The 12,361-nt window shown below is 62.4% G+C and overlaps 1 protein-coding gene across 16 annotated transcripts in view; it reads left to right on the top strand.

The window, feature by feature from the left end:
- Positions 1–12,361, top strand: part of NCOR2 (nuclear receptor corepressor 2) — a 207,171-nt gene that overhangs the window by 146,024 nt on the left and 48,786 nt on the right. For all 16 annotated transcript variants that reach the window (XM_032876484.1, XM_032876474.1, XM_032876473.1 and 13 more), the window contains one exon: positions 9,556–9,698. In XM_032876484.1, coding sequence (XP_032732375.1) covers positions 9,556–9,698 — 143 coding nt within the window. The remainder of the gene's footprint in view (positions 1–9,555; positions 9,699–12,361) is intronic.

Raw genomic sequence — 12,361 nt, 5'->3', positions numbered from 1 at the left:
GTTGAGCCTGCCTCGAGTATCCCAGAAGACCTCCAGCAGCCTGGCCTCAGAGGTTGAGCCGCAGAGGACCCCCTCCTCCCCTCCCTGGAAAACCAGGCCTTGTAGCTCTGTGATCTCAGGCACATCTGTCAACCTCTCTGTGCCTCTGTTTCCTCTTGGGTCTGGTGGGAATTAGACTATCTCCCGCTGTGTGAGTTTCCTGGAGCTGTCCCAACAACACACAGACAGGGGGCCTTAGACCAGCAGGGCGCTCTCTCCCAGCTCTGGAGGCCAGAGGTCCAAAGTCAGGGTGTGGGCAGGGCTGTGCTCCCTCTGACTGTAGGGAGGGAACCTGTCTTGCCTGTCCAGCCTCCGACGCCTGCCTCCGTCCCCGGCGTTCCCTGGCTTGTAGGCCCATGGCTCCCATCTCTGCCTCTGTCTTCGTGAGGCTGTTGCCCTTTTCTTACAAACACCCTTACTAATCCAAGAGGATCTCACTTTAATGTGGCTTTATCTCCAGAGAGTCTTTTCCCCAGTCAGGTCATGTTTAGAGGTGGCAGAGACCTGAAATTTGGAGGCAGCATAGTTCAGCCCAGTTCAGCCCAGTATAGCCGACACCGGGGTTCCGTGAAAAACAAAGCAAAGCCAGCGGTGTGTCAGGCATATTGAGGTCCCTGTCACCATTTGTGACTGTCACCCACCCCTCAGCCGTGTGACCCTGGCCTGGCCCGTCCCTCTCCTGCCCTCATTCCGCCCCGACTCTAGCACGTGGCTGGGACGCCATCTCTCAGGGGCATCGTAAGGGGGGCACAGACCGTAAATGTACAGTTCTTAGTATACAGTCGGCACTCAGAAGCGGTAGGCCCACAGTTGAATACAGAGTGTCCGGAGCCTTTCGTGCTGAGTTCCGGCCCTGCTCTGGCCCTTGCGGGTGTGCGACCCTGAGCAAGGATGTGCTCCTCTCGGGCCTTGGCTCCTTGTGCACAGCTGGAGAAGCAGGCTGGAGGTGAGTGACCTCCTTGGCGGAGGTTCCACAAGGACAACGAGGGTTCCCCAAGATTGGAGCCCCTGGGCTGGCACCCAGAGCCCAAACGATAGTGAGGGACACTGCTCGGTACTTCTCAGTGTTCCTGGATGCGAGGCAGGTGCTGGTCTTAGTCCCTTCTATTCAGATTTGGAAACCAAGGCTCAGAGAGGTTAAGTGAGCTGTCCCAGGTCACACAGCTCCTAATTGGTGGTGCTGGGGTTTGAACCCAGATACTCTGGTTACAGAGTGGGAATGGGGCCGCTGTGAGGTTTGAATGAGTTAGTCCATGGGTTGGGCTACTATTAATCGATAATGAGGGGCGCACGGGTGGCTCCGTCAGTTAAGCGTCCGACTCTTGATTTTGACTCAGGTCCTGATCTCAGGGTCGTGGGCTCAAGCCCCACGTGGGGCTCCGCAGTCAGCACAGAGTTTGCTTGAGATTCTCTCTCTCCCTCTCCCTGGACCCCTCCCCCTGATCCTGTGTGCACTCCTGCGCGCGCACTCGCTCTCTCTAAATAAATAGAGAAAAATCTTTTTAAAAGATCAAATAATGAAGGAGGGAAGGACATCCCAGCAGCAGAAACAGCATGTGCGAAGGCCTCATGGCAGGGGCAGTGTGACAAAGTCAGAAGATGTGGAAACACGCAGTGAGGGGGAGAGAGGAGAGGGATGGAGAAGCTCTTGGGCTCCTGGCCTTACCAGCTGTGGGATGGAGTCCCGCTGTTAGGCCCAGAGCGTGGGGAGTGGGGAGGGAGGGGGCCGCAGCAGCTGCAGCGTTCTGGGTGGGCAGGTGGGCACCTTCTCTTCTTGTGCGCACGGAGCCAGGGCTGCCTGCCCTGGGGCTCGCACCAAGTAGGGACTGAGCATGTGCAGGAAGCAGCCTCCCCAGGAACTGGGCAGCTCCAGGGAGCTGGCTGCCCGCCCTGAGGCTCTGTGCCATGCTGGGCAGGAGGGGCAGGCCAGGCGCTGGGCTGGGATGTGAGGCTCTAGTTCCCCTGGGAAAGGTCAGCCTGGCCTGTCTCGGAGTCTTGACCCAGCTGTGCGGGAGGCCTGGGGCTCTGCTGGCAGCTCGTCTCGGTCCCCAGCATCTCTTCTCCGGTGGGCAGGGTGCCCGCTGTGGGGGGGGGTAGCCCCTGGTCACACTGTTCCAGACCAGGAAGAGGTGCTGGTCTGGCTCCGTGCTGCCAGCCCCTCCTTGGCCCCAAGTGGCCCGCCTGGTGTGGGGAGAGAGGCTGGGTGAGCAGCCCTGGACGGAGGAGGCCCGGGCAAGCCTCCCAGGCTGGGTGGCTCTGAAGCTGACCCCAGCACAGACACGCGCGCTCGCTCTCTCTCTCTCTCGCAGTAACCCTGTGCCCGCAGCCCTCGCCCCCACGCACACCCCCCACCACTTTCACGGGGAGTGAAGGAGAATCCACTAATTGCTTTGCACCTCCGAAGTGCTTGTTGTGCACACTGGCTGCTTTAATTAGTTTTTACGGATGAAGAGTCTAAGGTTCAGGGAGGGGAGGCGTGAGCCCCAGCCCCGGAGCTTGGAAGAGCGGGTCCTCCCCACACACGCGTCCGTCGCCCAAGCCTCCTGCTGCCCCTGCGGCGGGCGGTGTGGACGAGGAGCGGCCAGAGCGCGCTGCCGGCCCGCGGCACACGCACCGGCAGAGGCTGGGGACGGGCCGTCGGCACAGTGCTTCGTGCGCCGGCAGGACTCACGTGTGCGGGGCCACCTCTGGTGCCGGGGTCAGCGAGGGCCCAGAAGGGGACAGGGCCCGCCCTCAGAGCGGGTGCCGGAGGGAGGCTGATGGGATGGGGGCGGCATCAAGGGTCGTCCGGAGGGACAGTTGGCGGCATTCAGGGTCGTTGGAAGGGACGGGGCTGACGCGGATGGGGAGCCGCTGCTACCCGTGGGCTGCAGGGCAGGGGTCACATCTCGGGCACTTTGCCTCCCTGTCCTGGATGCTTCAGCATGTGCTGGAGGAGAAAGTCAGGTTTCTGCATGACCTCGGGACGAAGGAGGCGACCAGCCTTAGGGGCGGGCTCCCGACCCTGCTGTGGTCCCTTGTCAGCCCCCTTGAAGCTCCCGTGAGGCACCACCAGCCCTCCTCGCTCCCAGGTGAAAAGCCGGCACGTCAGCTGCCGACCCTCGGAGAGCGGCACCTGGCAGTGGGTGCTGAGTGTCGTCGCTGGGCACGGCTCGCTGGTTGGAGCACTTTGCATGAACTAGTGCACCAGGCGAGTGTTGCACAAGCGTGGACGCACACGTATGCATGCACGCACGGGCACACGCGCACAAGCACACTGGGCTTTGCAGAGGAGAGCGCCGAGGTCCGGAGCGATGAGCCGGCGCGTGCACCGCGGATAGCGGACAGCGCAGAGCCGCTTGGCCCGGAGCCCGCTGTCTGCTCTGTAGGCAAACCTGATGCTGAGCGGGTCACGTGGCATTTTCCCGGAGGGATGGGCAAGGCGACGTGAGGTCACAGACTTCTTTTCATCGAAAATGTCTACTGGATCGTGTGTTGGGGGAGAGGTGGCCATTTGACGTCCCATCGATGATTTGTGGCTCTAACTGCTGAAACTGGGGCTTGTTTTTAAAAGCATAAATGGAAAGGAAAAGGCAGGTAAGTCAAAGTTCAGGCATGAAGTTGTCTAGCCAGGATCCTGATGGGATTTCGGGACTGGCCAGAGTTTTGGAAGCTCTGACACAGAGTCGGTGGCCAACCGGGTTGCCAGCTGAATGGCTGAGTCCGTGTCCAACCCACCCAGGGCTTGGGGTTTCTGGAAGAAGGAAGTGCCGTGACTCAGGACTAAGCCCGCTGGATTTTTTCCCCCTCTCCTTCGACAGTGTTTTGGGCAGAAAGTTTTGTTTCGCAAACTGGAGTTTCTTTTGGAAAATGGCAGCTGGCAGGACGGGTGGGGATGTGTCCCTCTTGGAGGCAGCCTGTGCTCTTCGTGGAGAGAACAGAAAGCCTCGGGGTTGGAAGGGGTTGGCTGGGGTTGGGGAGTCACTGTGTTTCCTGGAAGAGGGTGCTGGTTTTCCAGAGAGAGCAGCTGTGGCATCCCTGGGACATGGATGGATGGTGGTCTGCCCCCCTGCCCCCGCCAGGTGCTACCAGGGCCCTCCCTGCCCTGTTATCTGAACTCATGGATGGTGAGCTAGGGGTGGGCTGTTGGTGGTTGGGTTCGCAGACCCTCGGGGGGAGAGAGCTGCCTGTAGCGGGGATCTCAAGAGGGAGCTGGACCAGGGACAGGCCAGGGACAGAGGCCTCTCTGGGGGCTGAGTCACTGCTCCCATAAGAACAATTCGTCACAAACCCCTGCACGGTGCCTGGGAAGCTTCCTCTGAGGGTGGCCAGAGCAGTCAGCGGCCAGACTGAGACCCCCCCAGGCCACGGTGCTGAGATGCCACCCCTGAAACCACCCACTGCTCCTTTGTCTCCTTCAGGGCTCCGAGTATGTGACTCAGACCTTCTGGCTTGACTTCCTGTCTTGGTCAATCTCACTTCCTAGTTCCTGCCTCCTGACTCTTCAGAAAGAAACTCTTTCCTTAGAAATTAGAAGTGGGGTCGGGGAATCCAGACCGCAGTGGACCTCAGGAGAACCTGCCGTCTGGGCACAGGCGTGGAACTTTGGCGGGCACTGCCTCCATCCTCGTCTGATGAGGGTCTAGGGTGCCCTGCCCTATTCAGCCCCCTCCTCTCAGTAGCTCCTTCCTGGGGGCCTCAGAGAGGTGGCACGGGTGCCATGGGACACCCAGGGGGCCCCCCAGACCGAAACACTTGGGGAATCCAGAACTTTGTTCACTCGCCAAGTGCCTTCTGCATGCCTAGCAGTTACGGATACAGAGACGTGACAGTCCGTGAGCAGTGGAGCAAAGAGCTAATTTTTGAATGCTCTGCGGGCAACAAAGCCTCATGATGCCAGGGTGGCTGGGGGATGGCTTTAGAGAAGCTGGTCAGGGAAGGCTTCTCTGAGGAGGTGTCCCTTGAGCTGAAGGAGGACAGAGGCAGATTTGTGAAAAAGCCATGCAGGTAGAGGAAGTAGCTAGTGTTAAGTGTCCTGGGTCATGCTCAAGGGCTGGACCTAAAAGGTCCCAGCGGGTGGGTGAGCAAGGGGAGAAGTGGGGAGCAGGCTGGGTGGGGGTGTGGGGCTGCTTCTGCAGGGCCTCACACGACACACTGAAGCCTCTGGATTTTATCCCGAGAGGCATGGGTTGTCACTGGAAGACCGGCGTTCTAAAAGCTCACTTGGGCCTCCTCCCTACAGGGTATGGATCAAGGGACTCAGGCAGAAAGTCGTGGGTCCCTGACACGGTTGGGATCCCAGGACGAGGGTTGGGCGCACAGGTGGGTCAGGGAGGCCTGTCGTTCCTTGGGTTTCCGTGGGCAGGACATAAAGGCTGAGGGCTAAAGGGACAAGCAGGTCGGTGACCCTGGAGTTGGAGAAATCGGTCATGACCTGGATCTGGCTCCAAAGTTCAAGCCCGTTAACTTTCAAACTCGCGGGAGCTGCCTGTGACAGGTTTAGCAGCTGTTGATCGGGGCAGGCTGCTCTGGTTGTCAGGGGTGTCTCGGAGAGGGAGGAAAGGCCGCTGTCCCCCCCGAGACCCTTGGGCAGCAGAGAACGAACCGTGTGGGGACTCCAGCCTCTTTCCCCAGCCCTCAGTGGCTGGAGGTCTCATTTGCACTCAAGTCCTGAGCTGCTTCTGGGAATGCGAAGCCAGCCGGGCCCGTCCGTAGACCCGCGGGTGCTGGAAGGAGCACTCGGGCCCCTTCCTGCGGCCCCAGACCTCCAGAGTGTCCCGCGGAGGGCTGGCAGCAGCGGGCCGGGTGGGGGCGGACGGCAGGTGGAACCGGCAGCGGGGAATGACAGCGGAAGAAGCTGTTTGCTCCCCGTCTGCTGGGGTGGAGAAGCTCTGTTTTTCTGAACCCTCATCTGTTCTTACCGCTGCTGCTGACGCCGCCACCGCCACGGATGGGGAGAGAGGGAGGGGGAAGCCAGTGCCAAGTTGGCCCGCCCCTTCTGAACCTGGGCTTCTGCCACGCTCCCCCGCCCGCCCGCTCCCGAGAGCCTCCGTCTGGAGGTCACATTCAGCCCTGACGACGCGTCTCGCTGGGTCAGGCAGCAGGAAGAGCCAGCCCAGGCGTGCAGTGAGGCTGCTCAGGGCTCCGCTGCCCCGTCAGGCTGGGCTCTTTGGATTCCGCCCAGCGGGGGTGTCGGGGACTGGGGGCTCCCGGCCAGCGCCCTTTGCTGAGCTCTTTTCAGGGTGCACTCGTGCCTAGAGGAGCCTCGGACACGGTGCACCCTGGTGACGCCTGGCACTGGGCAGGAGCACACAGCTGAGAAGTTCCCGCCGCCCCCCCCCCATCGGTGAAGGGCACCTCTCACGCCCTGGTCTGCGGGGCGGGGGGACGGTGTCAGGACTGGCAGCGCCCGGGGAGCGGGCGGTAGGAGCCCTGGGCCACTAGGGGCGGGCGGTGCGGAGCCACTTCCCCGCCCTTCTCAGAGCCAGCCTCCGCCCGCCCTCCCCTCCCCTCCCTTCCCTCCCCTTCCCTCCTCTCCCTTCCCTCCTCTCCCCTCCCTCCCTCCCTCCCTCCCGCTGCCGCCACCACCACCACCGCCGCCGTTGGACAGAAGGATGTGAGGCAGAGCTGAGCGAGAGCAGACGCCAGCCACAAGCCTGCTCCAGCCACAAGCCTCGCGGAGCCGGCACCGCGGCCGCCCAGCCTCCCGCCTCCCAGCCCGCGGCTCCCAGCTCCACTCCCTGGAGCATCCTCCAAGCCGTATGTTTCCGGAAAACTTGGCCGAGGGGGAGACGCAGATGAGAGGATGTGAGTGAGGCCCCAGGAGGGGCTTGGGGTGGCATTGGGTACCGGTGACAGGGACCTGGCTGTGGCCAGCAGGCAGGGGACGCAGGAGTTCTGTGCCCGTGCGACCCCATCCCCACCCCTTCCCTTGGGACCCCTTCTTCCCACTCCACCCCCCCACCCCCCCAGCCTTTCTGGCTGTCAGGCTGGAGCTGTCAGGGGAGGGAGGGCAGGACCTCGGTCTGCTTGGGGCAGGCTGGTGGGGGGGGTCTTGGTTGGTGCACACTCAGAGGTGCTTCCTCTAGCCGAATGGGGGCTGGGGGGCTTTCAGCTGGGTCTGGTTTAGGTGGTCTGCAAGGCTCAGTGAGGTCTGAAGTGCTTGTCCCTGTGCCCAGCACCCTCAGCCTAGGGAACAGGAACCAGAAGGGGGACCTGGCCAGCGACATGAGGACACTCACCCCAGCCTCTCATGTAGCTGTCAGGAAACCGAGGCTCAGAGAACAGAGTGGGTGGCTGATACCACACAGCACTTCCCGGGCAGGGCTTCTGGAGTACGCTGTCCAGGGCTCCTCTTGAAGTCACCACTCGATTTTGGGAAGGGCTGGGTGACCCTGTCACCCTCGTCAACTCCCGCTGTTGCTGCTGCCACAAGTGGAGTTAATTAGGACCCTGAGGTCCCAGCCAGCCTCCAAACCACCTCCTTATTTATGAGTTGAGTTTGGAAATGTCAGCCTCTCTGGGGTCCAGCCACCCCCCGGGTCCTCGATGCTCCTACCCGCCCCCCCCAACCCATCAGGCCCAGATGGGAGACCCGCCCTCTCCTGTCCAGGGTTCTGGCCCGACATGTTTGCCTGGGCTCCCTTGGCCCCGGCTGGGGAAATATAAATAAACTCGCGTCCCGTCGTCCTCCGCCAGGTTCTGTGGAAGTGGCAGCTGCTGCTGGCGCAGGCGGAGGGAAAGGTCAGGGGGCTGGGTGACACTTGATCCCAAGCCCCAGCCCGCCCCTGCGCGCCTGTCCTTGAGGAACCCTGAGGAGCCCGCTGTGGCGCCACGTGGCCCGTAGCCTCCGCTGGGGAGCAGGTGGCCTGTCGGGCTGGCACCGCTTCCACCCCATGGGGCCTGGAGGCAGGAGAGCGGAAAACCTGGGTCCCCTCTCCCACTCTGCCCTTGGTCTGTCCCCACGAGCTCGTGAATGGCTGTGGCCCCTTGAGCCCGCTCTCCCCCCAACCCCCCCCCCCCCCCACCCCCCCCCCCCCCCCCCCCGCTGGTGATGGGAGAGCAGTCCTGGGCAGCAAGGACAAGACGGAACCTCGTCTCAGGGGTTCTGCAAACTCCAGGTCCCTTGGCCGCGGGCTGTGGCGGCTTGCCCGTGTTGTGCCTGTTGTAGTTCTGTTTTCACGAAAGCCTCGTATGCAGCGCGCCGGTGGCACGTGTGAGGGTGGGTGGGTGGGCGGGTGGGTGGACGAGCAAATGAATGACGGAGGATGCCAGCACGCAGACTGTCAGGCCCTCGAGCTCCCGCACCCCTGCAAAATCCCAATCAGAGCCCTCCTGCTTGCAGCTTGATTTGATTCAAGGAAAATGGCCTCAAACTTCATTATGGGAAATCTTTCGTTTGCTGTGATAGTCTAGCTCTGGGGCTCAGAGGCTGCTGTGTTCCCAGCAGCGTGACTCAGGTTTCGTGCCTGCTGCCCTTGGGGGGGCCCCATCCTGCCCCACAGCCCTCAGGGGTCGGGAGCCTGCCTCCTGTCCCTCCAGCAGCCCCTGGGAAGTGGCCGGCCCTGCCCGCTCCAGCTGACCTGGCCACATGGGGTACAGAGAGACGTGTGCGGCGTGCCCGTGTGTGCCGGGGGCTCTGTGGGCAGATGGACTGAGACCTGGGGCCGGGGTTCCCAGGTGCAGCTTCTGCGTGCGGGGGACTGCGTTTTCGCTGAGCCTGGTGTTCACGGTATTGGAGCTAGAATGGGGTGTGGAGTGGGGGTGGGGGTATAGCTCTGGCCTGAGTTTATGGGGCTGGAGAGAACTTTCTCCAACCTAGGTGGGTTTGACGTGGAGTCTGCCAGTTCCTGGGGATTTCTCCCCATAGCTGGGGTCGGCGAAGCTGTGAGACACTCATAGCGTTGGGGGAGGGGGCTGTGTTTGGGGGGCAAGTCTACTCCCATCCCTTGAATCAGCCCTATGGGCCCCAAGCCCATAACGGCCTCAGGCCCCAGAGGTACCCAGTTAACCCAGGTGAAGAGGCTCCGGGCTCCAGCTCACACCAACCCCGACCCCACCCTCCCTCCCCTGCTCACACGTTCCTTCCTTTTCTCTGGCCCTGGCCCGGTGTGGCCGGAAAACAGCCCTGTCTCCCGAGGCCTGAGGCCTCATCTGCAGCTGTGAGGGAGTGTCAGTGCTAGGTCACGACAACTGGGGGAGGCGAAAGAGGTGGGGGCCTGGGCGGGGTCCAAGCCCCAGACCTCAGCCCCTCGCCCCTGGAATCCTCAACCGACCGTGGCCTTGGCGGGGGTGCACCTGGGGCGAGCACCCCTGCCCCTGCTGGTTCCTGGAGCCAGGGCCTTTTGCCCCCGTAGCCTGGGTGGGGAGGGGTGGTGGCTAGGCCCCTGTGTCCCCCACCCCCCAGCACTCCCCCTCCGCCCCCGACTGCTTCTGGAGCTGGGAGCCTTGTGCCTGCATTCAGAGCATTTCAGCCTGGGGCTCCAGGCCGTGGGCACGGGCCCCTGCCTCCTGTCACCTGCTCCCCTCCCTCCACAGGTCTTCTGGAACACGGCCGGAACTGGTCGGCCATCGCTCGGATGGTGGGCTCCAAGACCGTGTCTCAGTGTAAGAACTTCTACTTCAACTACAAGAAGAGGCAGAACCTGGATGAGATCCTGCAGCAGCACAAGCTGAAGATGGTGAGCACCCCGCCCCAGCCCGGACACACACACACACACACACACGCACACACACGCACACACGCACGCACGCCGTCCCGCCTGCCCGGGCCTCCTATGGGGAGTCCCAGTGCCCCACCTCGGCTCCCTTGCTCTCCTGGGTCTGATGCCTTTGGGTGTCTGCAGGAAGGAGCATGGTGGGTCAGGCCCTGCCTCAGCGAGGCCGGTGGCTGTCAGTGCACTGGAACAAAGGTCCAGGGGCAGATGAACCCCAAGTGAGTGTCTTCCCCCAAACCCCCCCCAACCGTTTGACCTCACGGTCTTAGGGCTGCCTCGGGGAAGGACTGGTCAGGGAGCAGCAGGCCTGGCCCTGGCCTCCTGCCGCCTCCTGCTGCCCTCTGGCCTCAAGAGGAGCCAGGAGCCCAGGAGGGCTCGCTGAGATTGTAAATGGTCTCTGCAAAGAGAACCGCTTCCTTCGTGGCTGATACTGGGAAAGGAGGGCCGTTTGGGGACAGCCTCTTCCCTTCCTCCTCCCCCCGCTCCTTTCTTTCCCTGCCCCCTTCTGTTCCTCCGTCCCTGACGCCATGCCCCTGCCATGCACTGTCACCGTTATAGATCTGGGGAAACGGAGGCTCAGTCAGGCTCATCAACAGCGGACTTGGGGTTTGAACCCACACCTGTATGACCCAGGGACCCATTCTTTGGTCACCAAGCTGCATCACTGCCCCCTCCCGCAGATCAGGCTGCTGTTGCTGGGTATAGAGCGTGTGCAGCCTGTCCTGGGAGGCAGGGCTGAATTTCTCTCCCCACGAAGCCCATGGGGTGCCCAGACCGCTGAGGCACGCAGCGTGGCCGGCAGGCGGGGGCAGACTCGCCCCACTTGAACTGTGCTCGAGCGCCGTGCAGATTTTAAGTGCGCTGTCCCCGGCCGCCCTGGGCGGGATCTTTCTGAATCAAGTGTCTAAGCAGCTGTGGGCTGTTCGAGGCCAGGAGACACCGTGTCATGCTCCTGTGGCAGGGCTGAGGCCGACCCTCAGTCTTGGGTTGCGCTCGTCTGTCTCCTGTTCCCAGTCGCATCTGGTGAGGCCAGACCACCTTTGCCGTCCCTGCGTGCTGTTCACATGGTCCCTGGTGCTCCTTTAGCTTCTGGAAGTGCTCCCTGGTGCCCCAGGAGCTCTCCTTTTTTCCTAGATTTTCTAGGACTCTGGTTTCCGCAGGGAGGAAGACTCAGGGAGGCCTGAGAGTGCAGAGCACCTGTCTTTAAGGCCTGTTGAAATCCCGCAGTGCAGCAGCTGGGAGGGGCTGCTGGCTGGTAGGGAGGCAGCCTCTGTGGACACCAGCTAGGAATTAATTTGGAGGGAGGGTGGTCCCGAGCTGGGCCCAGGCACAGGCACGGGAGGAGGTCTTCCTGCTCCCTCTCCCCCTCCTCCCCGCTTTTCCCTCCTCTTCCCCCAGCCCCTCCCAGCCAGCATGGACGCAAACCCGGGCATAGCCCAGGTTGTTGGGTTACAGGCCTGCCCTCCCAGAGTCCCTCATGGCACCGTTCTGCTGTGGCCCCTGGGACCCCAGGACTTGAGAGCGTGGGTAGGAGGGCCAGAGACCCCTGGTGGGTGGTGCAGCGTGGGCTCAGGGGTGAGAGTGGAGTCACGTCCCAGCTTGATCATGGGGCACCTGTGTGCCCGTGGGTGGCAGCTTCACCCCCCCCAAGCCTCAGTTCCCCATCTGTGAAGTGGGGGAATAGTGACCCTTACCCCGAGACCCCTGGTGAGGACTGAATGAGTTACCACTTTTGGGGAACCGAGGGCTTGCCCGAGGGGAGTGCTGTGTGAGCGGTGGCCACCCTGTTTGCTCCCACTGGTAGTGCTGGGAGCAGCAGTGGTGGAATTTTGTCTCAAAGCCACTCACCCCCTTTTTTTCTCAAGGGCGTGGGAGGCGCTCTCTCAGATGCGTGTGCAGGAGCAGCTGTTGCAGGGACTCTGGCCCAAGAGACCCGGAGTCTAATCCAGGTCTTGCCACTTACTAGCTGTGTGACCATGGGCAAGTGGCTTGCCCTCTCTGTGTGCCATTTTCCCAGCTCTGCAGTGGGGGCAGTACTAGGGGCCCCCTTGGAGGGCTGTTAGGACACTCACCTGAGTGGGTGGATGGAAGGGCCTGGAACAGGGCCTGGCCCGTTGTGAGCACCCTGCAGCTGAGAGCTATGAGTTTGGTGGCGCTCGTGGCTGCCAGATGCCCAGTGGCTGGGATCTCGCGTGCCCCGGATACGTGCTGTATATGGAGTGCCGCCACTCCTCGACTGGCTGAGGGATTGACTGGTCGACTGATTGATTGATTGGGTCGGTTAGTGTCTTTCATCTGAAAGGCAGCCTAGCAGGATGGCAGAGAGCAGGGCTCTGAGCTAGAGGGGGCCGATGGTGCCCATGGGCACACAGCCTCCCCACTCGGGCTTGGTGTCCTCTGTAAAGTGAAGGTAAGGCTAGGACCCACGGTCAGGCTTGTGGGGAGCCGAGGAGTCCTTTGTAAGGTGGGGGCCGTGCCCGGGGCCAGGCCTTGTCCTTGCCGTGCACTCAGTAAGCCTCTCTTGGGTGCCTGCCGTGCGCCTAGTGGGCAGTGTGCGTGGGCTGTTCCTGCTGGGCAGAGGAGCTGGGCATTTCTGGAGTGGACAGCGGGAAGCCGTCTGCCAGTGC

Source organism: Lontra canadensis, unplaced genomic scaffold (genome assembly GCF_010015895.1).
Source record: "Lontra canadensis isolate GAN:19392208 unplaced genomic scaffold, GSC_riverotter_1.0 scaffold58, whole genome shotgun sequence".
Lineage (NCBI taxonomy): Eukaryota > Metazoa > Chordata > Mammalia > Carnivora > Mustelidae > Lontra > Lontra canadensis.
This window is presented reverse-complemented; position numbering and strand designations above follow the sequence as displayed.